The 27,758-nt window shown below is 33.5% G+C and overlaps 2 protein-coding genes across 4 annotated transcripts; one reads left to right on the forward strand and one right to left on the reverse strand.

Annotated features, from left to right (window-relative positions):
- Positions 1-1,405: 1,405 nt before the first annotated feature.
- LOC120145565 lies at positions 1,406-27,299 on the reverse strand. 3 transcript variants are annotated; one of them, XR_005518144.1, is made up of 11 exons: positions 27,027-27,298; positions 26,592-26,861; positions 26,324-26,497; positions 26,120-26,226; positions 25,832-25,993; positions 25,659-25,798; positions 24,494-25,196; positions 22,871-22,882; positions 9,748-9,753; positions 3,203-3,208; positions 1,406-1,417 (listed from the first exon to the last, which is right to left on the reverse strand). XR_005518144.1 is itself a non-coding variant. In XM_039159392.1 (6 exons), the coding sequence occupies exons 1-6, from the start codon at positions 27,177-27,179 to the stop codon at positions 24,589-24,591; spliced, it is 1,647 nt and encodes a 548-aa protein (XP_039015323.1). In that variant the 5' UTR covers positions 27,180-27,299; the 3' UTR covers positions 24,387-24,588. The 3 variants fall into 3 exon arrangements, 1 of the variants encoding a protein (XP_039015323.1); XR_005518143.1 differs by having other exon boundaries at positions 25,659-25,993; positions 27,027-27,299; XM_039159392.1 differs by lacking the exons at positions 1,406-1,417; positions 3,203-3,208; positions 9,748-9,753; positions 22,871-22,882 and having other exon boundaries at positions 24,387-25,196; positions 25,659-25,993; positions 27,027-27,299.
- Positions 6,712-8,976, forward strand: LOC120145566. Its single transcript, XM_039159393.1, has 2 exons — positions 6,712-8,220; positions 8,786-8,976. Exons 1-2 carry the CDS (start codon positions 6,760-6,762, stop codon positions 8,807-8,809), a joined length of 1,485 nt encoding a protein of 494 aa, XP_039015324.1. The 5' UTR covers positions 6,712-6,759; the 3' UTR covers positions 8,810-8,976.
- Positions 27,300-27,758: the final 459 nt, after the last annotated feature.

Raw genomic sequence — 27,758 nt, forward strand, 5'->3', positions numbered from 1 at the left:
TGTTACAACATGATCTACCATATCCAACACCAACAGATACCAATGTGAATTATGGTAGTTTATTGTGATCATGATCTGCAACAAATTTCACACCCAATTTGACAAAATTCAACATTCTATATCCGAAAACATCATTTGCAATTGGTATGGTGTCTTACCTTCTCACAGTCGGTGAATTTCACATAGTTATCCAATATGACACCTCAGAAGGTAGAAATACTCTCAACACTTTCTTTGTTGTTGGCTTCCAACGCCTGTTGCTGTAATTACGCAACAAACATTATTAATTTACCGTCTATAACACTACTTTTCAATATTTATTAATTTAACTCACCACTAAGAGGTATGGAAGGTAGCCAATCCTCCGGAGTGACTTTTGAGAATCGTAGCATATGGTCCAGGCGAGCAAATCGATAACCTAACAAAATTAATTACACAATCAGAACATATTCAATAAGTTTTAACATTTTCTACTTTCTACTTACCACACCGCCAACCCATTCCGTAGGCTTCAACGTTGCAACGTCGTATACAGTAGCGAATTGATTTCCCATTGAGATTACAGAATATCTGTATGAATCATTAGGATTAATATGTTGTCATGAAATATTTAAATATCACTCACAAAACAATATATTTCACTTACCCCGATTCTAACTCGCTATTCCATAAATAATCACAAATTGCAGCTTCGATGTCATCAATTCCGCTTGGAATATCCGTTTTTTCAACCTATAATTTTGCATACAAATTTTTGTCACAACAACATAATAAAAATCAAATTAAGTATTCTTTTATTAAACTTACCTTCTGCTTCTTCTTCTGGGGTGCAGGACATTCCGAATCCATAACTGCTGCTATAACACTCTCCGGTGTATAAATGACATCGACTTCCTTCCTCCTCATTTCTTCCATCTCTTCTTCTTCCTCCTCCCTCTTTTCTTCTTCATATTTTTTCAGTTCATCGTACTTTTTTTCTACATAGCTCTTCATCTCTTTTATTTCACCCTTCAATTGAGCTCCTTCATCCGAGTATTTATCAACCACCCCCTTCATCCCCGTAAGTTCACTCCTCAAATCCACAACCTCCTTCACCACTCCCTCAAATTTTTCTCCCGTCACCATCTTAATATCACCCCTTAACACCCCAACTTCTTTCACCACTTCACCCCTCAACACCTCTACTTCTTTCACCACTCCATCTATTTTTCCTTCCACTACCCCCTTATGCCTCTCGAGTGTATCTTCGAGTTTCTCTACGACTTGATCAAGTTTCTCTTCGACTCTTGATTGTCTTTGCATGATTTCAAATTGGATTTTTTGATATCAGCCAATTCAGACATCAAAATGTCGAAGTTACTCTGTTTTGCTTCACCGTCGTCCCACTCACCGTCATCCCCCAATACAACCATCCCTCCTTTCTTCTCCTCTGCCTCCACTGCCTCCTCTACATCCTTGCCAATAACCTTCAAAATTAAATTACAATATTAAGACATTGATTATATTCTTAATATTATTTAATTACATTTATTACCATTTCTTGCTTATTCCCTCTATCCAACTTCAACTTCACCATCACTCTAACCACCTCTTCCTTCCCCTATGCACGGATGCGTGCCACTCCGGTTCTTTCATAAGCCGGCACTGCCTCACAGCCCGACCAAAAATCGAACAGTGCAACCTGCATTTATAATAAAATTTATATTTTTATATAAAAACACAAAAAGTGATTCAACTCATTTACCTCTAAGATTGCTATGCACCCTTTGAGGTATCTCTGGCTGCCCTTTTTAAAGGTGATTATTGATTCAATTAATCTCGAATGGATATATTCAGCCCAATTGAATTCACCCTTCAAGCCTTCATCGCAAATGAGCTTCATATATTCCTTGTTCGTTGACGTATCACCCGTTGGACAAAGAAATATCCCGACAAGGTACAATAGAACTTGGGCCTTCAGCTCATCCCCCCAGTAAGATCCACTTTTGATATCCTCTTCAACTTCATCATATGTCACCTTATGATTCAAACCATATTTGGAGGCAAGTGCTTTCCAGTTCTTACTCCTACAGACTTCTATAACACTTTTGCCTTTGTTTTGTACCCCCAATACGGCTGCAGCAGTCGATACCCCAGAGGGAATGAATAATCACCATACTTAGCCATACATTGACTGACGTCAAATTGTGCCATCAAGGATCGACACAATTCCCTCCGAATAGGTCGATCCCTTACTCCGATCAACGATCCAAAACCTATTTCTCCCAGCACATTCAACTGATCCTTCTCCTTAAGGTGTTTAATTAATAAATTCACCCTTTTAATGCTGCATCTTGTCGACACTTCCTACATTTTTTAACAATATATAATGTTATAGTTCTTATATATTTTGTATCAACGTATTTACAAGTTTAATGAATACCTTATTTTCATGTGCTTTCCTCCGTTCTTTGTACTCTTTACTATCATTCCTTGACTGTGTGATGTAAGGTTCCTTTTCAGCATCACTCATTGAATTCCATTTGGACCTCACATCTTTTTTCACCTAATATTAAACATAAACGTTTCTTAATCAATACATTAACACTAAATACTAATATTACTCAATGTCAATTTCATTTTACATACCGAACCGCTCTGTGTGCCATCTCCCTTCATCCTTTTGCATTCGGCCATACTGTTAACATTTAAAATTTGTAATCAATTTAAAGTTTATCGATACTTTAATCCAATTACCATTTCAACAATAATAACAAAAGGACATTGATACTTACTAGAAGTACATATATCCACCCTTTGGTTGCTTTCGAGTCTCGGCCTCAATTTCAAAGTCATCTGCTCCACCAACAATTTTCCAACCCATTGACTCCATTTTTCCTTCATATATCAGTTTACGCAAATCAAATTATTTCGTTACATACACTTTATTCAATATACAAATATAGATAACTACTCTTGTGGTAAAACGGTTTTCTTCAAAAGAATTTGAATGGCCACACCAAAATGTGTCGGCACATTTATACAACCTATAATATCATTTTCTACCTATAATATTTAATAAAAGTATCGACATTTATATTTTTCCTTGAATATCTATTTCTACCTGCAATCGGTCCCAAATGCTTCCTTACTCCAAAACCCCAAACAACACAAAAAAAACCCTATCGCGATTACTGTAATAATAAAAAATTAGGGTTTCGACAACATACTTTTCGATTCGACTGCAGCAACAAACAAACAAACTTCGCTTTAGAAACGCCTTCTGAAATGCAGCAACAATTACTCTTCGATTTCAAAAACTCGTCCGTTCTATCTTTTTTCAGAGGATATTTAGCTATGGCCTTTATATTTTCATCGGATATGTTATTTATATTTAATCGATACAAATACAAAAGTGTCGATACTTTTATGTCAGGTGTCGATACTTTCGAAAGGATAATTACCTATTTCTTTGAAAGTGTCGATAATTTATTACACGTACTTACGAAAGTATCGACACTTTAAATATATCCGGTATCATTTTACCGGTTTTATCATTTTGATACCGGTTTTATCATATTTTTACCTGTTATATCGTTGTGGATCGATATATTTTTTAAAGTATCGACACATTATAGGCGCTATAACTGCTTCTCTTTTAAATTCACAAAGTGTCGATCCTTATATAACGTATCGACACTTTTAAATTTACCGGTTTATCATTTTGTTACCGGTTTTATCATATTTTACCTGGTATATCGTTTTGGATCGATATATTTTTTAAAAGTATCGACACTTTTTAGGATTTAAAACTGCTTTTAAAGTTATGTAATTTATGTTTCAATTTATTTAATAGTGTTTCAAGTTTTCCACCTACAATATTAATTTAATAATTTAATTTACACAAAATTTTATTTGATTGTTTTGATATTTTATAAAATATTATTTAGAATTTAAATTTAACAATATTAACCAAATATAATAATAAATATGTTTTCAACAGTGAAATAAGTATGGACACTTTTATAAAAATGATATATACTTTTTTGAAAGTTATGTAATTTATGTTTCAATTTTTTTAATAGTGTTTCATGTTTTCCACCTACAATATTAATTTAATAATTTCATTTACACAAAAAATTATTTGATTGTTTTGATATTTTATAAAATATTATTTAGATTTTAAATTTAACAATATTAACTAAAGATAATAATAAATATATTTTCACAGTGAAATAAGTATGAACACTTTTATAAAAAGGATAGATAATTTACAATATAACAGGTAAAAATATGACAAAACCAGATTCATTATGACAAAACCGGTAAAATTTACTTGATATGTTAAAAGTATGGACACTTTTATAAAAAGGATAGATACTTACCGATAACCAAAGTTTACCGGTTACCAAATTTTTTAATAGTTTTTCATATTTTCTACCTAAAACATTATTAGTTGTCAACATAATAGGTACCGCTAAACCGAATTTATTAAATACATTTTAATGTATCCGGTAATACTGTATATTAGTCGTATATTAACCCGCCTTTCCTGAGACATTCCCATTTTACTATACCCAAAATAGATTACAAGAGAGACTGCATAAATCACATTAACCGTGACAAATGTTCACTAATCCGCACTAAATCTCTTTTTCTCTCACACAACTAGGGTGTAAAACCGAGCTTAAACGAACAAGATTATGTTCGTGTTCGTTTGTTTATTTTTAAAGGTGTCCATGTTCGGTTTGTGTTCGCTTAAATTTTTAGTATTGTGTTTGTGTTCGTTTATTTATTTTTGAAGGTATTCGTGTTCGTTTATTCATTGTTCGTGAACATGGTTCGTTTAATGTTCACGAACATGTTCATTGAGCGCCCGTGAACGTGTATGTTTAATGCTCGTTTATATGTTCAAATTTTAGTTTTACCCTTTCATTTACAAATTAAAAAATAGTAAAATTATGCCACTAGTGCTTAAACTCTTTAAAATTCACAATATAAATTCCAACTTTTATCATGTATTTAATTTAGTCCCTACTTTCACAAATATTAAAATGCAAGAAAATAAAAGGAAAAAGAGAAGCGGGTAAACGAGTTTGTTCATAAACATAAACGAACGAGTCGATAAAAGAGCGAATAAACAAGCTTGTGTTCGTTCAATTATTAAATGAACATATAAAATTTTGTTCATACTCGTTTATTTAATTTAACAAGTGAATGCTTTACGAACGATTCAAGAGAACGTTTTGTTCATTTACACCCCTACACAACTCAAAAAAAAAAACTAAGTACGCATTTCTAAAGTGTACACACAAAAAAACCCTAGAAAATGAATTTGTTAGATCTACTATTTTTTTCATCCAACAAGCTGCACTCTAAATCTTTTAGACTAGATTAAGCTTTTAAACTTTAAAATTGAGATACAATGTTAGATGAAATGAAAGCTCCTTTTTTTTCTTTTTCTTTTTTTTACATTAACCATAATCGAAGCGATCTTAATTTGATGGTCAACTTCAAATAAAGGATAATTCTTAATTTGTTTTGAACCTTGGGGGTATACCCAGGGATGCGCATGGGTCGGGTTTTTGGTCCACTCGACCCGAGAATAAGGAGTCTTCCACCCGAGACCCGACCCGAAATAATAAAAAATTATTTTTATTCAATAAAAATAGACTTAATTGAAAAAAATAATATATAGATGGGTATTATTGTAATTATTCTCAAACATATAAGGTAAAATTATATATATTTTCGGGTCGGGTCGGGTAGGGTATTTTTTATCCTAAACCTTGAACCGACCCGAACATCACATTAAAAAAATCCGACCCGAATCTGTTTTTTTTAAAACAAATCTGACCCGATCGAAACTCGTCATGTTCGGATCCTAGGTATACCGGATATATTGCATAAAGTAAAAATATAGGTATAGATAAAAAGGCGTTAAGGGAGTTGGATAATGAGATGGTCAGCCGACAAGACAGGTGGATCAGTTAATAGCCGTTAAGAATACCTTTTAACGGTTTTTCAAAAATGGAACTGTTCGAACATAGGTTGCGGCAAAAGGATAAAGTACGGTCCTCACAAGGACAAGAGGTGATTGATTTATATGATAATTCCACCCCCAATTTTTCACCTTTTTCATTGATTTTCTCTGTCTCTTTCTTTATAAAGATTGCCTTGGAAATCCATTCCTGCGTTTCTTTTTAAATCAGAGACGGTTGATCCTGGCTTTGCTTTGTTTGAATGCAAAGCAAAGCAACAAGGCAATCGTATGGGTTATTAATTAATTTGCAGGTGATCCTAGTCCCAGGGTTCATTGTTTTCATGAATTGAAAAAAAAAATCCGGGTTTTGCATTCAGTTTATATTCCTCTTGGTGATTTTATATATTGGGTTGTGACTGAGATTTGGAATTGATTGTTTTATCCGTGAATCAGGGGGGTTGTTCTAAAGATCAATCTTGTTTCTTCATGCAAATTACCAGGTACCCTCGTTTAGCTTGTTGTTTTTTGTTTCGTTTTGATAATATCTTCTATGTGTTTGATTATTTGCCTCATCGAGCTTGATAATATATTTTCTGAGCCTTGAATTGTTCGATAATCATCTATTGCGATTTGTGATTTTGAATGCCAACATGTAAAGGATAAATGGGAGTTTTCTGGGTGTATGATATTGGTAGAAATTTAGGTTGTTTACGTTTCAGAAACCGGAACCAGATCCGAATCCGAATCCGTTTGCTTGACGTCTTATGAAGTTGAGGTAGTGAACGGTGGCTGGCAATATGGCAACTTCGCCAGTTAAGGAAACGGATATTATGGTTCTGAAAGAAACGCTTCGCTCTCAACAGCAACTTCTACAGAAGCTCTATGCCGAGCTTGATGTGGAAAGAGAAGCCACTGCAACGGCCACCAATGAAGCTATGTCGATGATACTACGGTTGCAAGGTGAAAAGGCCTCGATGAAGATGGAAGCGAGCCAATACAAGAGAATGGCAGAAGAAAAGATTAGCCATGCGGAGGAATCTCTTGCAATTTTCGAAGAGCTGATGTATCAGAAAGAAATGGAAATTTCTGCTCTTGAGTTCCAAATTGAGGCTTATAAGTACAAACTTCTAAGTTTGGGGTGTGATGAATTGGATGACATTGGGAAAAAATTTCCGGAGAATCAATTTTCAGAACAAAACGATGCAACACGAGGAGAAAGGGGGATTAAATCCACTATTAGAAGACTCAGCTCCCTGCCGTCACTTTTACCGACGGATTTCTCTAAAGTAAGGAATTCTAGCTATGGTGAAAAGCTTGCAAACTCAATGCTAGAATCGAGTTCAAGCATAGATGCCGGAAATCTTGACTCAGTGGTCCGTGATCACGGCTTTGATTCGAGGAGAAGTTCACCACGCTCAGCAGAGTTCAATTCTTACTGGGAACAGATCAGAATTCTAGATGAGAAGGTGAAAGAGATTTCAGATTGTAAAGAAGTTAGTACAAAGAAGTTACCCAAAATAAAGGTAAAACCGGAGTCCCAATGTACCAGTCCAAGAGCAAAACTTCCCCCTAAATGTCAAAAACTGAAAACTTCTGAAGATCCATCAGAGAAAGTCACTCCAAGCTCTGCCAATTCTGCTAAATCTGTTCACGATGTATTCGAAGTCCATTGCAAATTCGAAGTTCCGGAAAGCAGTGAAAGGGAAAAAAGTAAAGAGCAAAAGAATAAAGGAAAGTTATATGTGGAAGAAGATAATAGGCTTAAGAAGCCAGATCTGTTCATGATTGAATCACCTGCAGATGATGATAGCGAGTGGTCCGGCATGGATGACTTTCAAAATGTAAAGCCTGGGAAAAAAGGGTATAAACCGAGAGATGAGATGAATCCCTACTATGAACCATCTGCTGAATATGATACTGAATGGATAAAGATGACTAACTTGCTAAGTTCAAACAAGGGGAAAAGACCAAGTAAACTGGGTGATGAGCCGAGTGATGACTACAAATCAGCTCTTCTTCGCCCGCACACTCGACTTCCTAGCTATCGATCGGAACCACAAGAGTTGGCTCAGAGAGTTGAGCAGCTTGAGAGTAGAAGAACCTATGCAAGCAACGGAATTAGTGAAGGAAGGGAAGATGAACTGAATTTGTTGAGGCAGCTAGGTGAACAGCTGAATTCAATACAATCTGAGATGAGAAGTTGGAGACCAAATAAGCCGTCTCCTGCAGATGAGGTGTCACTACTTCCTCTATTAGAGGTATGCCTTTCCTCTTGTTTTCAATTTCTTGTGTCCTTATCTTATCCTTCTCATTCATGCAAACTGTCAAAAATGGTAATCAATGTCTTAAAAGCTAGATGAATAGTTAATGAACTATTCCAAAATCGGAAATATTTATTATGTGAACCTTACTCACCATGTCATCTATAGTCCCTACTAATAAAAACCACCCACCTCACTTTTTCTCTCCATAGATGACATGATGAGGACAGTTCATGAAATAATTTTTCTCACAACCGAGTTAAGAAACTGCCATGAGTTTTAGTCTCACTTGTAGAATTAAAAACTCTATCTCTGGTCTGGTATAGCAGACAATGAGGGACCGACGTAGAATTTTATGTCGAAAGATGAGCTTCTAAAATTTTAGGGATGAAAACAAATTATCAATGTAAAATACAAAAAATATTTAAATTATATGAGAATTTCAAGGATAATCGTCCCTGTCAGCCCCTTGGTCTATCCCTGCATATATTTATTATCCTTTATATATATCCTATTTCTTCAAATCTTGACGATGCTGTTGATCTATTATGTACATGGACAGATAATGTTGGAGTTTTGGTTGTAATGAAGCTGTTGACGTGAAATCTACTCTAACAAGCACTAGTGACTGCGGGGGATTCATATTCACCCATTAGGAAAGAGAAAACGTGTATGTTTTCCTTCTTTAGAGCTTTGTTTGAGCTCTTTAATATCTGTATCTCCTCCCAGAATTTTGGGATGGCTTGTAAAACTCAGAATTTTGGGATTCATAACTATCTCTTCTAACAATATTCTCTCTAAATTAATAATTGGGTAAATTACGCATTTAGTACCTAAACTATCAGTTTTAGTATGTTTTAAAACCTAAACTTTCAATTTTTTTCAAAACTTAACATTAAATTTTGAATGGGGTACTAAAATGAAACAAAAACTAAACTTTAGGTATGGCCTTGAAAATATTGAAAGTTTTGGTACTAAAACGGACAAAAAACTGATAGTTTAGGTAATTTACCCTTAATAATTTTAAGAGCCGCTTGGTAAGTGTGAAAAGTACGAAGTGAAATGACAGATTTCCTACTCATTTTTAGATATATATAGTAATCAAACTGATTTCTAAATGGTTTTTGGTTTGTTTTTATTGGAGTTCATAAATTGGTTTTAACAAATCAAATCAAATCAAGATTTTAAAGATTTGTTTTTACTTAGTAATTTCATTAGATTTCTGAAAAATCGAAATTCAAGATTTAGAGTGTTGGATCCAATTTTGATCATTCAAAATGGAGCTTTAGAGGTGATCAAAGCTTAAAGAATCAATCGACAAGCATACAAGGATAAATGGGTGAGTTTTCTGGGTCGTAGTTGGTAAGTATGAATCAAACGATCTCAATTGTTAATGAACTTATTATTCCTTTCAGAAGTCTCGAGTTCAAACATCGAAGAAAATATGAGCATCCATTGTCGATTACCTTATTCTGAGTAGTTAGTGTTCATGCGAGTAACTTATGTGTCAGATTGAACATCTACAATTTGCTTGCCACATTCTTTATATTTGAAAGAGATTGAAAAAATATTTCAAATGAGGAAATGTAGAGAGAACTGGATAAATAACATATTTTTTTTTTGGTTACTCTGAAGTAAATATAAGGTCATATACGTTTAAAGATAACTCTCCCTTATTTGATATTGAACATCGATACTCTTGACATTAATGATACTCGAACGTGGGACCTCAACAAATAACAATAATTCATTTACCGCAAAGATCGTTTGGTTTGTGCACGTCATAACAATTAAAAGAAAAGACATGCATATATGATTTCGTAACACAATTTAGAGTTAATTGTACCATATGTCCTTAAACTATGATCTTCATTTTAAATTGACAATTAAACTTTTGAATGTTCTAATTTCATCCTCAACCTATGACTTTTATTCTAAATTAGTCCTTAAATTTTTGTGCATTTTGATTTCATCCCCAAACTTTGACCCTTGACATTCATGGTGCTTTAATCTAAGATCTCAAAGAATAATAACATTTTTTTACCACCGAGGTCGCTTGGTTCATGCACACCATAAGAATTAAAAGAAAATACATGCATATTTGATTTGTAACATAATTTAGAGTTAATTATATCATATTTGATTCGTAACAATAATTTAGAGTTAATTAATTCTTAAACTTTTAAATATTCTAATTTCATCCTCAAATCGTGACTTCATTCTAGCCCTTAAACTTTTGAACATTAATCTTTCAATTTCACCCCCGAAGTCATCCATCTATTTAATTAGTTTCAAGCATAGTTTAACCTAAATTTTATTTTTTTTCAAACATATAATAATATAACTTGGACTAACGATTTTATTAACAAAAGATGTGATTAGCATATACATATAGTTTGAGATGAAATTGAAATGTTCAAAAGTTCCAAGACTAATTTAGAGTGATAGTTATAATTTGAAGATCAAATTAAAATATTTAAAAGTTTAAGAATTGATTTAGAATAAAAAGTATAATTTGAGTACGTACTATGCAATTAACTCCAAAATTTTAACAAAAAGGAAAATTAATAGGTAAATCAAATACAATAACAGAATATGAAGTTAACTATATACATGACATCTATCTGAACCAAACCAGTAGGTTTAGTTATTCTCAAACTATGCGATCTCAACTTATAGTTATCTCTTGAGCTCCTGAGTTTGAACAATACGATATCTTTTTAATTATTCTTTTTAATACTGACACATCATTCTTTTTAATTAGAGATATCTTTCTAACGTAAATATCAAAATTTTAAATCCACGTAAGATAATATGAATATCCTTATTCGCTCGACCAGTTACGAATCTCAATACAAACGTATTATTAACGTTTATAAATTCAGATATAATCATACAATTTTACAAAATTGTTCGAGTAACACAATGAAAATAAAGCAATATCTATTACCTCAACATCACTTACAGCCTTAAACAAGAAAATAAACATAAGGTTAATTCAATAATTTATAGTAAGAATTATACTTGAGTATAACCTTAACGGATATGACTAGGGTTGTAAATGAGACGAGATAAATCGCGAGCTACTCGAGATCGACTCGATCAAGGCTCGATAAATACTCGACTCGAGTTCTTAACGAGCCTAAATGAGCCAGTCGATATTTGATTCTAAAAGCTCGTGAGCAACTCGAAAATATAATATATTAAGATTTTTTTTAAAAAAAAATATTAATAATATTAACATTTATGTATTGATTTTTTTAAAATACAATAATATTTTTATGTATTTAAGGTTCATGTTCTAGTTCAAGTTTGAGGCTTCAATCGAGTTAAGTTTAAGAATTTGTTTTTTCATTTCGAGCCTTTTCGAGCTACTCACGAACTTCAGTTTAGGATTTCGAGTCGAGTCGAACTTGAAATTTTTAAGCTCGCAAGTTTTCGAGTCAAGTCAAGCTCAACAATACTCGAGCTTGACTCGGCTCATTTACACCCCTAGATATGACACCACAGTTCAAACAAATAAACACTCATGGTGCGCTTAGTTAACGGAATGTAAGATTACCAGTGGAAATAGGATTATCAGCGGGAATAAAATTACCGGAAATGTTGTATTTTGTGTTTGGTTCGTTTAGCAGGAATGTATGATTGTGTTTGGTTAAAGGAATAAAAGATTATTAGAATGCATATTTTACCAAATTATCCTTATTATATATTTGTTTTTTTAACAAGTTGAATTCTACTATAATATTACTATAATTAATTTATATATTTTCTTTAAAAACTTTAAATTCATAAAATTTATATAATTTTTTTTACAAAATTGAAAAGATAAATAGGTTTAATGAAAGGGTAAAATTTTATTTTAACCCCTGAACTTCATATAAAATTCTAATTATAGAATTTTTTGTAAATCTAAAATTGCTTAAGGATAAATTTGTAATTTAACATTCGTAGAATTTTTATTATTCAACGACAGAAGAATGATATTTTTTAGAAAAATAAATTTAAGGGCATTTTAGTCCAAAACACCGGTAATCCAACAATACCTAAGGGAATGAGGATAATCACATTCCCGGTAATATACTCCCAAAATATCACTGTTGGGAATAAAAGATTACCGGGGAATATGATTACTGGCCAACCAAACGGGGGAATGACATTTTATTTCCCTGGTAATCCCATATGACTCCAACCAAACGCCCCTCAAGGATGACACCACTGAGTCAACAACTGTACTCAGACCATCCCAAACAAAAACCTTTAGTATAATGTACATGAATCAGTACTCATTACTAAATCCAAAATCCAATTACTCACGGGTAGTTCTGCGGTGCGGCGCCTAAAAAACGGCTAATATACGGCGTGACCGGTTAAACAAGTGACCGGTTAAAATTTATACCGGTTATGTTATATTATTTAACCGGAAATATTATAAAGTACAATAACATACTAGGTAGAGCTTATATAATGTAATAGGTAGTGCTTATATTTACCTAATTTATAAGTAAACCGGTATATTTATACCGGTTATATTGCAAATTTACCTATTTTATTATAATATGTTGAAAGTGTCCATACTTTTTATAAAAAGGATCGATACTTCTTTTAAAGTTATGTAATTTATGTTTCAATTTTTTGAATAGTGTTTCATGTTTTCCACCTACAATATTAATTTAATAATTTCATTTGCACAAAAAATTATTTGATTATTTGATATTTTATAAAATATTATTTAGAATTTTTAATTTAATAATAATATATATCGTAATGTAAAAAATAAATCATTAGACGCCTATAATTACTAAATTAAAATCTTAAAACTCACTCAAAAGATAACCTTAAATTAATGTTTTCAACAGTGAAAAAGTATGGACACTTTTATAAAAAGGATAGACACTTTACAATATAACCACTACCTATTACATTATATAAACGATACCTATTACATTATATAAGCGCTACCTATTACATCATATTTTTACCTATTATATTGAAAGTGTCCATACTTTTTATAAAAAGGATCGATACTTCTTTTAAAGTTATGTAATTTATGTTTCAATTTTTTTTAATAGTGTTTCATGTTTTCCACCTACAATATTAATTTAATAATTTCATTTGCACAAAAAATTATTTGATATTTTATAAAATATTATTTAGAATTTTTAATTTAACAACATTAAATATATATCGTAACGTAAAAAATAAATCATTAGACGCCTATAATTACTAAATTAAAATCTTAAAACTCACTCAAAAGATAACCTTAAATTAATGTTTTCCACAGTGAAAAAAGTATGGACACTTTTATAAAAAAGATAGACACTTTACAATATAACCACTACCTATTACATTATATAAACGATACCTATTACATTATATAAGCGCTACCTATTACATCATATTTTTACCTATTATATTGAAAGTGTCCATACCTTTTATAAAAAGGATCGATACTTCTTTTAAAGTTATGTAATTTATGTTTCAATTTTTTTAATAGTGTTTCATGTTTTCCACCTACAATATTAATTTAATAATTTCATTTGCACAAAAAATTATTTGATTTTTGATATTTTATAAAATATTATTTAGAATTTTTAATTTAACAACATTAACCAAAGATAATAATAAATATGTAATATATATGTTTATTGTTTTTAATTTAATAATAATATATACAACATCAAACACATTCCAAGTTATAAATTACAAGCTAAGGACACTTGAAGAAGCAAGAGAACAACTATCCAAGCAATCAAAAACGAGAAAATCCCAACATGATAACAACTGAACATATCATATCAATGTTCAAAATCAAGTTGTAGATTTTGATTTCCTTTTGCTTGGCATCATATGAGATTTGAATTTTGATTTCCTTTTGCTTGGCACCATATGAGCTTTGGATTTTGATGAGCATCGGAAGTATTTCAGACTTATGATTTGGGTGGTACTCAGAAGCATTTCGGACTTAGATTTTAGTTGCTATTTGTTTACCACCCAGATCATACGCCCGAAATGTTTCTGACGCTTTAAAGTTGACAAAAAAATACAATGGTCTGGATTTCCCTCGCGTTTAAACGTTAGAAAAAAACAATGGAAATTAGGAATAATCAATGATAACATGCATATTGGCTTGGGCTAATATTTATAGTGGAGCCGAAATATATATTGAAATTCAAACTCAAATTGAAATTTAAATTCAAACTCCAATTACATATGAAATGAATTTGAAATGCAGTGTTAAATTGAACATGAAAATTGCATAATTGATTCATACTGTTCAAGTAACATGCTTTATGAACCATCAAGCTAAAAGACAATATTGATTGAGTTCAAAGCTGAGTTGTGAGTTGATGGAGTTGTCACACTTGTCACATGGTTGGAATAAAGTAATTTGATGTAATAATTTTATTTGCACAAAAAATTATTTGATTGTTTTTATATTTTATAAAATAATATTTAGAATTTTTAATTTAATAATAATATATATCGTAACGTAAAAAATAAATCATTAGACGCCTATAATTACTAAATTAATATCTTAAAACTCACTCAAAAGATAACCTTAAATTAATGTTTTCCACAGTGAAAAAAGTATGGACACTTTTATAAAAAGGATAGATACTTTACAATATATTATATAAGCGCTACCTATTACATTATATAAACGATACATATTACATTATATACTTGTAGTTATTGTACATACCTAAATATGTACTGCGAATTTAATGTTGTACCCACCCTTTAACTACCACTACAAATGCCACATCATAGTGAAAGCAGCACGACTGAAACATATTCAAAATGAACCTTTGCTTACATCTCCATCAACTCCTGGAGCACTGAACTTGCACAACAAAATTTTTGCCATGGATAATACTGATGTAGACAATGTTAAGCCAACCGAGGAATGCCATGAAGAACATAATGTTGATGAATCTGACAGATTGGTTGGTCAGCTCTTCTGTTCACGTGATCAAGCTTGGCACTTTTACAAGGGATTCGCACGGGAACATGGGTTTAGTGCACGTAAGGGAACAACACGGCTTGACGTGGAAGGGGATGTGAAGACACAAGAATTTTGTTGTTCCAAAGAAGGGTTTCGAGTATCAAAAGTCAATACTGTTGATCGCCAACGTGCTCATACGCCAGTCACAAGAACAGGATGTAAGGCTAGAGTCGTAGTTACAGCAACAATACAAACGATCAGTGGGTTATAAGTAAGTCTGATCAGAAACATAATCATGCATTGTGCACATCTGCTATGACACCATTTATGCGTTCTAATAGAGCTGTAAGTAAGGCTGATATCGATGAGGCAACAACATTGAAAGAGGTCGGTGTTGGCACGTCACAAGTAATGAACTATTTAACGCAGCAGGCAGGGGGCTATCATAATGTTGGATTTACACATAAAGACCTCTACAATGCACTTCAAAGAGGTAAAGCAAAGGAAATCGTCGATGGGGATGTGAATGCGCTTATTGCCTACTTTGATTATAAGAAACATGATGATCCCGGGTTTTTTATGACATACTCGGTAGACGAATCGGGGGCATTGTATAATCTTATTTGGTCGGATTCTACATCGAGATCGGATTACACATGCTTCGGTGATGTAATTGCGTTCGACACAACGTACAAAGATAATTTGTATGGTCGACCAATTATGCCTATTGTTGGTGTCAATCATCACCATAACACAATTGTGTTTGCCACTGCCATAATCGCTGACGAGACGTCTCAATCTTTCGAGTGGGTGCTACAGAATTTTTTAGAAGCCATGATGAATAAATCACCTATTTCTGTTGTAACCGATGGGGATAGGGCAATGCAGAGGGCTATCAAATCTGTTATCCCTTATGCTAAGCACAGATTATGTTCTTGGCATCTTTCTCGCAATGCACAAGCTAACATTGGTGACCCAAAGTTTACAGCAGCATTCTCAAAATGCATGGCTTCCTGGTGGACAACCAAGGAATTTGATATTCAATGGCGTTCGATTGTTTCAGAATTCAACGTCCACAAGCATCCATGGGTGATTGAGAAGGGAAATACACGACACTTATGGGCACAAGCATATCTAACCGGTCATTTCTTTGCCAATATTCGCTCAACACAAAGGTGCGAGTCTATGAATGCTTCACTAGCTATTGCACTGAAACACAAGAAGACATATTTAGATGTTGTTCGTGCAATTGAAGATGGAATTAGTAGAATGCGTATGAACGAGTTGAAAGCGGATTACTTAAGTTCCCATACTAAGCCCTTCCAGATCACAAAACTGGTCGTTTTGGAGCCATTTTGGTTGGATGCTACCCCTATTACAATGGAACACAAACACATTCAGGATAAAAACTCCAATATAGAAATCAATCAAACCCATAAAATATCGATAAATTTACCTGAATATCTGGTCGTCACTTATGATAACGGTAGAAGAAAGAGGAAGATCTGCCTGCTTGCCTTTATGTTTAGGGTTTCTCGATTAAGAGTACTATATATCGTAAACGGTGGAAAACACTTGATATTTAAATTAGTATCGACACAAACTATATTAGTGTCGACACATTATTTAGACATATTCTCACATAAAACCGGTATAATTGTACCGGTTAGATTGAAAAATTACATATTACATTATACTTTTGGGTTCGATTATGTTGGGATCGACACTTTATGGTGCACCCTGTTTTCCATTCATTCTGGAAATAAATATCGACACAAACTATATTAGTGTCGACACATTATTTAGACATATTCTCACATAAAACCGGTATAATTGTACTGGTTAGATTGAAAAATTACATATTACATTATACTTTTGGGTTCGATGATTTTGGGATCGACACTTTTTATATATGGATCGACACTTTATGGTGCACCCTGTTTTCCATTCATTCTGGAAAAAAAATATCGACACAAACTATATTAGTGTCGACACATTATTTAGACATATTCTCACATAAAACCAGTATAATTGTACCGGTTAGATTGAAAAATTACATATTACATTATACTTTTGGGTTCGATGATTTTGGGATCGACACTTTTTATATATGGATCGACACTTTATGGTGCACCCTGTTTTCCATTCATTCTGGAAATAAATATCGACACAAACTATATTAGTGTCGACACATTATTTAGACATATTCTCACATAAAACCGGTATAATTGTACCGGTTATATTGAAAAATTACATATTACATTATACTTTTGGGTTCGATTATGTTGGGATCGACACTTTTTATATATGGATCGACACTTTATGGTGCACCCTGTTTTCCATTCATTCTGGAAATAAATATCGACACAAACTATATTAGTGTCGACACATTATTTAGACATATTCTCACATAAAACCGGTATAATTGTACCGGTTAGATTGAAAAATTACATATTACATTATACTTTTGGGTTCGATGATTTTGGGATCGACACTTTTTATATATGGATCAACACTTTATGGTGCACCCTGTTTTCCATTCATTCTGGAAAAAAAATATCGACACAAACTATATTAGTGTCGACACATTATTTAGACATATTCTCACATAAAACCGGTATAATTGTACCGGTTAGATTGAAAAATTACATATTACATTATACTTTTGGGTTCGATGATTTTGGGATCGATACTTTTTATATATAGATCGACACTTTATGGTGCACCCTGTTTTCCATTCATTCTGGAAAAAAAATATCGACACAAACTATATTAGTGTCGACACATTATTTAGACATATTCTCACATAAAACCGGTATAATTGTACCGGTTAGATTGAAAAATTACATATTACATTATACTTTTGGGTTCGATGATTTTGGGATCGACACTTTTTATATATGGATCGACACTTTATGGTGCACCCTGTTTTCCATTCATTCTGGAAAAAAAATATCGACACAAACTATATTAGTGTCGACACATTATTTAGACATATTCTCACATAAAACCGGTATAATTGTACCGGTTAGATTGAAAAATTACATATTACATTATACTTTTGGGTTCGATGATTTTGGGATCGACACTTTTTATATATGGATCGACACTTTATGGTGCACCCTGTTTTCCATTCATTCTGGAAAAAAAATATCGACACAAACTATATTAGTGTCGACACATTATTTAGACATATTCTCACATAAAACCGGTATAATTGTACCGGTTAGATTGAAAAATTACATCCTTTTGGCCATATTGTAAATTTGCCTTTTACTTCCAAGTATCAACATGACCCTTAATGTGTATAAGAAACATGTACAACAACATACTGCTAACTTTTCTCATCTCATTCATAATTATATTCACATACGAAAATATAAATCGTATACAAAATTATAAATCTTATACAAAATTAACCCTACATTTACATCATTGCATTCTTTTGTTATTCTTATGTAATATTGCAGCTTTTGTTATCTCCTGTCTTCGTTCATTTTGATTGTGGCTTACGAGATCGTTTAATACTCGCGATCGATCCCAGTCTCCAACAACCTATATTCAAATTGTCAGAACGTTAAGTATTGTCAACTACAGCATTCAATATACGACTTTTAACAATTTTACCACAAACGATTTTTTCTATCGACTTACAAAATCACCAGTTGCCCCTGTAGAACCGATCGATTCCATCCACATCATCACATACATGCCGCAATCATATCTGTTACAAAATTTGAAAACCACACATGTCAATTATGATGAATACTGCATAAATTAAGCTTTCTATTTGTGATAACATCTCATACCCATTCAATTGCTTATTCTTCTTATGCTCCACAAATTTGAAATTTTTCAAGGGATACTTTCCTAGAGATCCACAGGACTCAACCCAAATGCGTTTCTTATTATAAGAATCTAATATTTTAATCTGCATTAAAATAGAAGAAGTTATGCACCAAAAAAATTATGCATTATAATTTACATAATGTCCTTTCATACATACATACATACCAATCTCTTAGCATCCTTCACTCTCTGTTTAGCTGCTTCAGTTGTAAACATACTATCATATATTGTTACAACATGATCTACCATATCCAACACCAACAGATACCAATGTGAATTATGGTAGTTTATTGTGATTATGATCTGCAACAAATTTCACACCCAATTTGACAAAATTCAACTTTCTATATCCGAAAACATCATTTGCAATTGGTATGGTGTCTTACCTTCTCACAGTCGGTGAATTTCACATAGTTATCCAATATGACACCCCAGAAGGTAGAAATACTCTCAACACTTTCTTTGTTGTTGGCTTCCAACGCCTGTTGCTGTAATTACGCAACAAACATTATTAATTTACCGTCTATAACACTACTTTTCAATATTTATTAATTTAACTCACCACTAAGAGGTATGGAAGGTAGCCAATCCTCCGGAGTGACTTTTGAGAATCGTAGCATATGGTCCAGGCGAGCAAATCGATAACCTAACAAAATTAATTACACAATCAGAACATATTCAATAAGTTTTAACATTTTTTACTTTCTACTTACCACACCGCCAACCCATTCCGTAGGCTTCAACGTTGCAACGTCGTATACAGTAGCGAATTGATTTCCCATTGATATTACAGAATATCTGTATGAATCATTAGGATTAATATGTTGTCATGAAATATTTAAATATCACTCACAAAACAATATATTTCACTTACCCCGATTCTAACTCGCTATTCCATAAATAATCACAAATTGCAGCTTCGATGTCATCAATTCCGCTTGGAATATCCGCTTTTTCAACCTACAATTTTGCATACACATTTTTGTCACAACAACATAATAAAAATCAAATTAAGTATTCTTTTATTAAACTTACATTCTGCTTCTTCTTCTGGGGTGCAGGACATTCCGAATCCAAAACTGCTGCTATAACACTCTCCGGTGTATAAATGACATCGACTTCCTTCCTCCTCATTTCTTCCATCTCTTCTTCTTCCTCCTCCCTCTTTTCTTCTTCATATTTTTTCAGTTCATCGTACTTTTTTTCTACATAGCTCTTCATCTCTTTTATTTCACCCTTCAATTGAGCTCCTTCATCCGAGTATTTATCAACCACCCCCTTCACCCCCGTAAGTTCACTCCTCAAATCCATAACCTCCTTCACCACTCCCTCAAATTTTTCTCCCGTCACCATCTTAATATCACCCCTTAACACCCCAACTTCTTTCACCACTTCACCCCTCAACACCTCTACTTCTTTCACCACTCCATCTATTTTTCCTTCCACTACCACCTTATGCCTCTCGAGTGTATCTTCGACTCTCTCGAGTTTCTCTACGACTTGATCAAGTTTCTCTTCGACTCTTGATTGTCTTTGCATGATTTCAAATTGGATTTTTTTGATATCAGCCAATTCAGACATCAAAATGTCGAAGTTACTCTGTTTTGCTTCACCGTCGTCCCACTCACCGTCATCCCCCAATACAACCATCCCTCCTTTCTTCTCTTTTCTGCCTCCACTGCCTCCTCTACATCCTTGCCAATAACCTTCAAAATTAAATTACAATAGTAAGACATTGATTATATTCTTAATATTATTTAATTACATTTATTACCATTACTTGCTTCTTCCCTCTATCCAACTTCAACTTCACCATCACTCTAACCACCTCTTCCTTCCCCCATGCACGGATGCGTGCCACTCCGGTTCTTTCATAAGCCGGCACTGCCTCACAGCCCGACCAAAAATCGAACAGTGCAACCTGCATTTATAATAAAATTTATATTTTTATATAAAAACACAAAAAAGTGATTCAACTCATTTACCTCTAAGATTGCTATGCACCATTTGAGGTATCTCTGGCTGCCCTTTTTAAAGGTGATGATTGATTCAATCAATCTCGAATGGATATATTCAGCCCAATTGAATTCACCCTTCAAGCCTTCATCGCAAATGAGCTTCATATATTCCTTGTTCGTTGACGTATCACCCGTTGGACAAAGAAATATCCCGACAAGGTACAATAGAACTCGGGCCTTCAGCTCATCCCCCCAGTAAGATCCACTTTTGATATCCTCTTCAACTTCAGCATATGTCACCTTATGATTCAAACCATATTTGGAGGCAAGTGCTTTCCAGTTCTTACTCCTACAGACTTCTATAACACTTTTGCCTTTGTTTTGTACCCCCAATACGGCTGCAGCAGTCGATACCCCCAGAGGGAATGAATAATCACCATACTTAGCCATACATTGACTGACGTCAAATTGTGCCATCAAGGATCGACACAATTCCCTCCGAATAGGTCGATCCCTTACTCCGATCAACGATCCAAAACCTATTTCTCCCAGCACATTCAACTGACCCTTCTCCTTAAGGTGTTTAATTAATAAATTCACCCTTTTAATGCTGCATCTTGTCGACACTTCCTACATTTTTTAACAATATATAATGTTATAGTTCTTATATATTTTGTATCAACGTATTTACAAGTTTAATGAATACCTTATTTTCATGTGCTTTCCTCCGTTCTTTGTATTCTTTACTATCATTCCTTGACTGTGTGATGTAAGGTTCCTTTTCAGCATCACTCACTGAATTCCATTTGGACCTCACATCTTTTTTCACCTAATATTAAACATAAACGTTTCTTAATCAATACATTAACACTAAATACTAATACTACTCAATTTCAATTTCATTTTACATACCGAACCGCTCTGTGTGCCATCTCCCTTCATCCTTTTGCATTCGGCCATACTGTTAACATTTAAAATTTGTAATCAATTTAAAGTTTATCGATACTTTAATCCAATTACCATTTCAACAATAATAACAAAAAGACATTGATACTTACTAGAAGTACATATATCCACCCTTTGGTTGCTTTCGAGTCTCGGCCTCAATTTCAAAGTCATCTGCTCCACCAACAATTTTCCAACCCATTGACTCCATTTTTCCTTCATATATCAGTTTACGCAAATCAAATTATTTTGTTACATACACTTTTCAATATACAAATATAGATAACTACTCTTGTGGTAAAACGGTTTTCTTCAAAAGAATTTGAATGGCCACACCAAAATGTGTCGGCACATTTATACAACCTATAATATCATTTTCTACCTATAATATTTAATAAAAGTATCGACATTTATATTTTTCCTTGAATATCTATTTCTACCTGCAATCGGTCCCAAATGCTTCCTTACTCCAAAACCCCAAACAACACATAAAAAACCCTATCGCGATTACTGTAATAATTAAAAATTAGGGTTTCGACAACATACTTTTCGATTCGACTGCAGCAACAAACAAATAAACTTCGCTTTAGAAACGCCTTCTGAAATGCAGCAACAATTACTCTTCGATTTCAAAAACTCGTCCGTTCTATCCTTTTTCAGAGGATATTTAGCTATGGCCTTTATATTTTCATCGGATATGTTATTTATATTTAATCGATACAAATACAAAAGTGTCGATACTTTTATGTCAGGTGTCGATACTTTCGAAAGGATAATTACCTATTTCTTTGAAAGTGTCGATAATTTATTACACGTACTTACGAAAGTATCGACACTTTCAATATATCCGGTATCATTTTACCGGTTTTATCATTTTGATACCGGTTTTATCATATTTTTACCTGTTATATCGTTGTGGATCGATATATTTTTTTAAAGTATCGACACATTATAGGCGCTATAACTGCTTCTCTTTTAAATTCACAAAGTGTCGATCCTTATATAACGTATCGACACTTTTAAATTTACCGGTTTTATCATTTTGTTACCGGTTTTATCATATTTTTACCTGGTATATCGTTTTGGATCGATATATTTTTTAAAAGTATCGACACTTTTTAGGATTTATAACTGCTTTTAAAGTTATGTAATTTATGTTTCAATTTATTTAATAGTGTTTCATGTTTTCCACCTACAATATTAATTTAATAATTTAATTTACACAAAATTTTATTTGATTGTTTTGATATTTTATAAAATATTATTTAGAATTTAAATTTAACAATATTAACCAAATATAATAATAAATATGTTTTCAATAGTGAAATAAGTATGGACACTTTTATAAAAATAATATATACTTTTTTGAAAGTTATGTAATTTATGTTTCAATTTTTTTTAATAGTGTTTCATGTTTTCCACCTACAATATTAATTTAATAATTTCATTTACACAAAAAATTATTTGATTGTTTTGATATTTTATAAAATATTATTTAGATTTTAAATTTAACAATATTAACTAAAGATAATAATAAATATATTTTCACAGTGAAATAAGTATGGACACTTTTATAAAAAGGATAGATAATTTACAATATAACAGGTAAAAATATGACAAAACCAGATTCATTATGACAAAACCGGTAAAATTTACTTGATATGTTAAAAGTATGGACACTTTTATAAAAAGGATAGATACTTACCGATAACCAAAGTTTACCGGTTACCAAATTTTTTAATAGTTTTTCATATTTTCTACCTAAAACATTATTAGTTGTCAACATAATAGGTACCGCTAAACCGAATTTATTAAATACATTTTAATGTATCCGATAATGCTGTATATTAACCGTATATTAACCCGCCTTTCCTGAGACATTCCCATTACTCACTTCACCTGTGATAGTGAATTTGTAATTAACTCAGTATGGAAAATAGACATAAAAACAGAAGGGAAATGTACAATAAGAGAGAGACTAAACATCACAAACTTGTGATCTTGTAGCTTTTCCAATGCAATGCACGAATGTAGCAGAAATTTATGTTAGAAGTACAACTTTAAAAGTTATATTATATATTATGGAGAGTGCGGAATTATAAAATTTTAAATGTACGAAATTAGATAATCAATAAAAAAAATAAAGAAAAAAATTAAAATATAAGATAATTTAAAAATTCTAGGTGTGGACCATACCCTAGGTCGAATCTATTTAAAAATCACATTTTTTAACTCTTTTATCCTATTCTCAAATCACATCTTTCCCTCCTCTTTTCCTCTCTCATCAATCATGATCAAAAGATGCTTTCATCAGTGTGGTCATTTTGCCTTTTTCACATGTAACGTCCTAAGAAAGTATGTCCACAGGTCCTCTCAAAACCAATCAAACAAAAAAGGGTGTGAATCAAAAATGAAAAATGAGAATGACAACCTGCAGATATCAATTACAATTTACTTTCAAATTAAAACAGAACCAGCAACCTGCTTCAGATATTACATCAAATACATATTTGCTACATCCACCTATATGGGATTCTTCATCAAAAGAATTCTCCGAATCCTGGAAAACCATATCACATTTTCCAACTAAGGAGAGGGTGATTGGGGAATTCCCTTGATATTTTATCACTTGGTCTTAAACACTCTACAAACAAGAAAACTATCTTATCTGGCTTGTCGCTCTCCATCTTCTGAAATGTTGAATAAGAACTTCGGGAGAGAAGCAATTCGGGGAAGATGAAGCAGTAACTCGCTAAACGAGTCTTTTCTTGACATGCCTGGGGCCTGCCTGCCACTAGAGACTTCTTTTGTTTCCCCTTCGAAAGCTTTCACATCGTCCTTGGCCGCAATATTGAACTCATAGTCATTAATTTTGTTTATTAGCTGAACGTCTTTTCCATCATCAGGTCCATAGTAGTTTTCTCCGTTAGCCTGTGAGGATGAGCCGGTTGTACCGTCCTTTTGCAGAAGACAACAGAGAGAATTGACCCTTGACATGAGGGATTTCTCATCAGAGGCTGTTGTAAATTGAGTGTCACTGAGAAGGTATTGTGCGATATCCTCCAGCATTTCCTCGCAGTCTGGTCTGTTCTCAGAAGATGGATTTTCGGAGGTCATATGTTCTGAAAGTCGGTGTCCAATATGGTTCATAAGATCACTCATGGACATAGACGGGTGAAGTCCAGGCACTTTTATCTGGTCCCAATTTCTTGGCCCCTTTGAATCCACTGCTGCACAGACTCCACTTCCCTCAATGCCACGAGAATCTATCACTAATGAGAAATGAGATTTAATTAGAGAAGGAAAAATACTACGAAAATATCTTTCTACTCAGCTAGAACTATAAGTCTAAGCCCAGAAAAAGAAACATGAACAATACCAATGCAGATACTAAATCTGTCGAAGAACGAACAAATAAAAAAGAATGCATATGCAGCCATACAGATTTTTCTTTATATAAAAAGGTGACTGTGTTCTTATTACTGCCTGCATTAGCATCAGCACCACCGATAACAAAATGATTTATAAAATAAAGCCCCTATGTAACATCATTGTTAACAATAACAAGAAAACTTCAAATCAGACCTATTCAGCTTCCCAAGAGATCACACACTGCACCATGTTAGTCATTGGACTTAAAAAGGAGTGAATAAAGGAGAATACTAAAGGACAACATAACATAGAAACTTTATCTACAGGCACATCAAAAACAAAACATGAGCTCCCGATCGTACCTGAACTAGGGGATGGAGCATCCCTAGACATGTTTTCCGAGGTTATGGCAGCAGAATCCCCTCTCTCAATCTCAAAGGATGAAGAGTGAGCCGCAGCAGGCGATGCCATATTCTGGAAGCCAGAGCTAGTTGATCCTTTACCAGTATCCCCATGACAATTTTCATGCCCCTTCGGTTCACCAGGATCCTCAAAAGCCAAATTCCGTGATTCAAAGTATGGTGAATCCAAAATTATCTCTGGCTGTCTGCTTAAACAGTTCAAACGCATGTCACACTGGATCAGTTTTTCGAAATGTTTGTTCAACAATCCTTGGGGGCACTGCAGAAAATGTTGCCTGCGAAGTGGCAATACAAAATTTTGTCATTCATATTAGTCACATAACCCTACGCAAACAACCAAGATAGAACAGAAGCATTCAGCTTATATTCCACCAAGAATTAAAAAAATATATCACTTTTACCTATGTATGCTAGCTTGACCATCAGTAAAATCTGATGTTGTCTGCCATAAGGTGTGTTTTCGAGGCTGCGGATTAGTCTCCCTGAAGAAAAGGGGCTGTCTAGCCAGCTGTATCATCAAATAAACAAGTCATAAAAATTATTGTAGAAAAATGAAATAGAGATTGGAAAGGGAAAAGAATAAAACGGAACACAGGATGATTTACCACAACATTAAAAGTCCCGGGTCCATTATCAGGACAATTTGCCTTAATAGCCATAATATCGGACCACTGTATTTCGATCTTACTCTTAAGACCACCTTCCAACACCTCCCAAACAAGTTTATGCTTTGCAAAATAACACTTGGCGACTAAATCCCCTTCATACCTCGACTTATACTGCAAATCACCAAGTAAACAATTCTTCAGCTACTTGAAAAGGACTATATATATATATATATATATATATAAAGAAAACATAATGAAAAGTTACCTCCCAGTGGCCGATTCGAAGAATAGCAGCTGGAAAATTCGAGGCTTTAAGCTTATCGGTAGCGGCAGCAGCTTTACTCTCCTTTTTGACTCCAGAATTGAAGTTCTCAGCTTCGGCAGCTGAGCCACTGTTTTGTGATTGTGAGAGACGCATTTGGATCAAATCCAAAAGTGAAGGACTCTTCCTTAGCTTCAAACCAAGTGGGTTCGGTTCATCCAATGGATTGTATTGCGCTGGTAGGAACGGGAAAGCATTGGCATCGGAGTTCCACTGACAGAAAATATTAAATAAAACAGGAATGAGCTCTTTAAACTTTAAAAGTTCTACCAGGAAGATATTTTTTCTTCTCTAAATAGTTTAGATCTCTCCCAAAGATAAGGAGAGTGTTTGATTTCATTGGGAAAAAAGTCTAAAGAAAATTAGAAAAGAGAATACCTGTTGAAGATGTCGAGAAAGTTTGGATCGTTTATTAGCAGGTCCATGTCCTTCCTCTGATGAATCCTCTGCGATCTCCAATTTAACCGGCGCCTTCTCCCGGCAAGCTTCGGGTTCCGGCGTCGAATTTTCCGATCTCATCAACTGCACCATCCAATCTAAGCGAAATCCCGATTTTCCCAATTTCTAACCGGAAAACTCGCGGAAAATATCTGGCTTTAAAAAAAATTCTCGAATCGAAATTTTTGAGGAAAGAGAGCGAATTTCGGAGATTCTGAAACCCTAGGGAAAAAATTTACTTCGGGAAATCTGATCAACGGAGTTTAAAAAGGGTAGAAGGGCAAAGAATGTGTTCTGTTTGGCGGCTAGCACGTGCGAAACCCGCGTCGTTTGATCCGTCGCACTGGCGATGGGGTCCTGAGATTACATTAATATCCTTGGTTTTGGCAATCATTGCGGTTAGATTTAAGGGTGTTTTGGGTAATTTAGAGGGAGAGAGGAGCATGCGCTGGCAGACACGTAAACACATAAATGAATAATATGTAGGGCCCATCGGAGTTAGGATTTCTTTTAAATGACGGCGGTGGTTTGGTGTTGTCTTACACGTGGCGAAATATCCGAGGTAGCTTCTAGCATATCTGCTTTCCAAGTTGACACGTATATGTTCATTTGGATGCCTAGTACGATATGCTTAATACGACATATATTATTCTTAACAAAGATAGTAATGTA

Source organism: Hibiscus syriacus, unplaced genomic scaffold (genome assembly GCF_006381635.1).
Source record: "Hibiscus syriacus cultivar Baekdansim isolate YM2019G1 unplaced genomic scaffold, ASM638163v2 tig00110893_pilon, whole genome shotgun sequence".
Lineage (NCBI taxonomy): Eukaryota > Viridiplantae > Streptophyta > Magnoliopsida > Malvales > Malvaceae > Hibiscus > Hibiscus syriacus.

Bases quoted from the DNA above. Each gene is read 5' to 3' on its own strand.
- LOC120145566 (XM_039159393.1), top strand. From the start codon at position 6,760: ATGGCAACTTCGCCAGTTAAGGAAACGGATATTATGGTTCTGAAAGAA. The intron at 8,221-8,785 runs GTATGCCTTTCC...GTACATGGACAG, and splicing joins CACTACTTCCTCTATTAGAG to ATAATGTTGGAGTTTTGGTT.
- LOC120145565 (XM_039159392.1), bottom strand. From the start codon at position 27,179: ATGGTGCAGTTGATGAGATCGGAAAATTCGACGCCGGAACCCGAAGCT. The intron at 25,994-26,119 runs GTAAAAGTGATA...GCCACTTCGCAG, and splicing joins GGTCAAGCTAGCATACATAG to GCAACATTTTCTGCAGTGCC. The intron at 25,197-25,658 runs GTACGATCGGGA...ATTTCTCATTAG, and splicing joins TGCTCCATCCCCTAGTTCAG to TGATAGATTCTCGTGGCATT.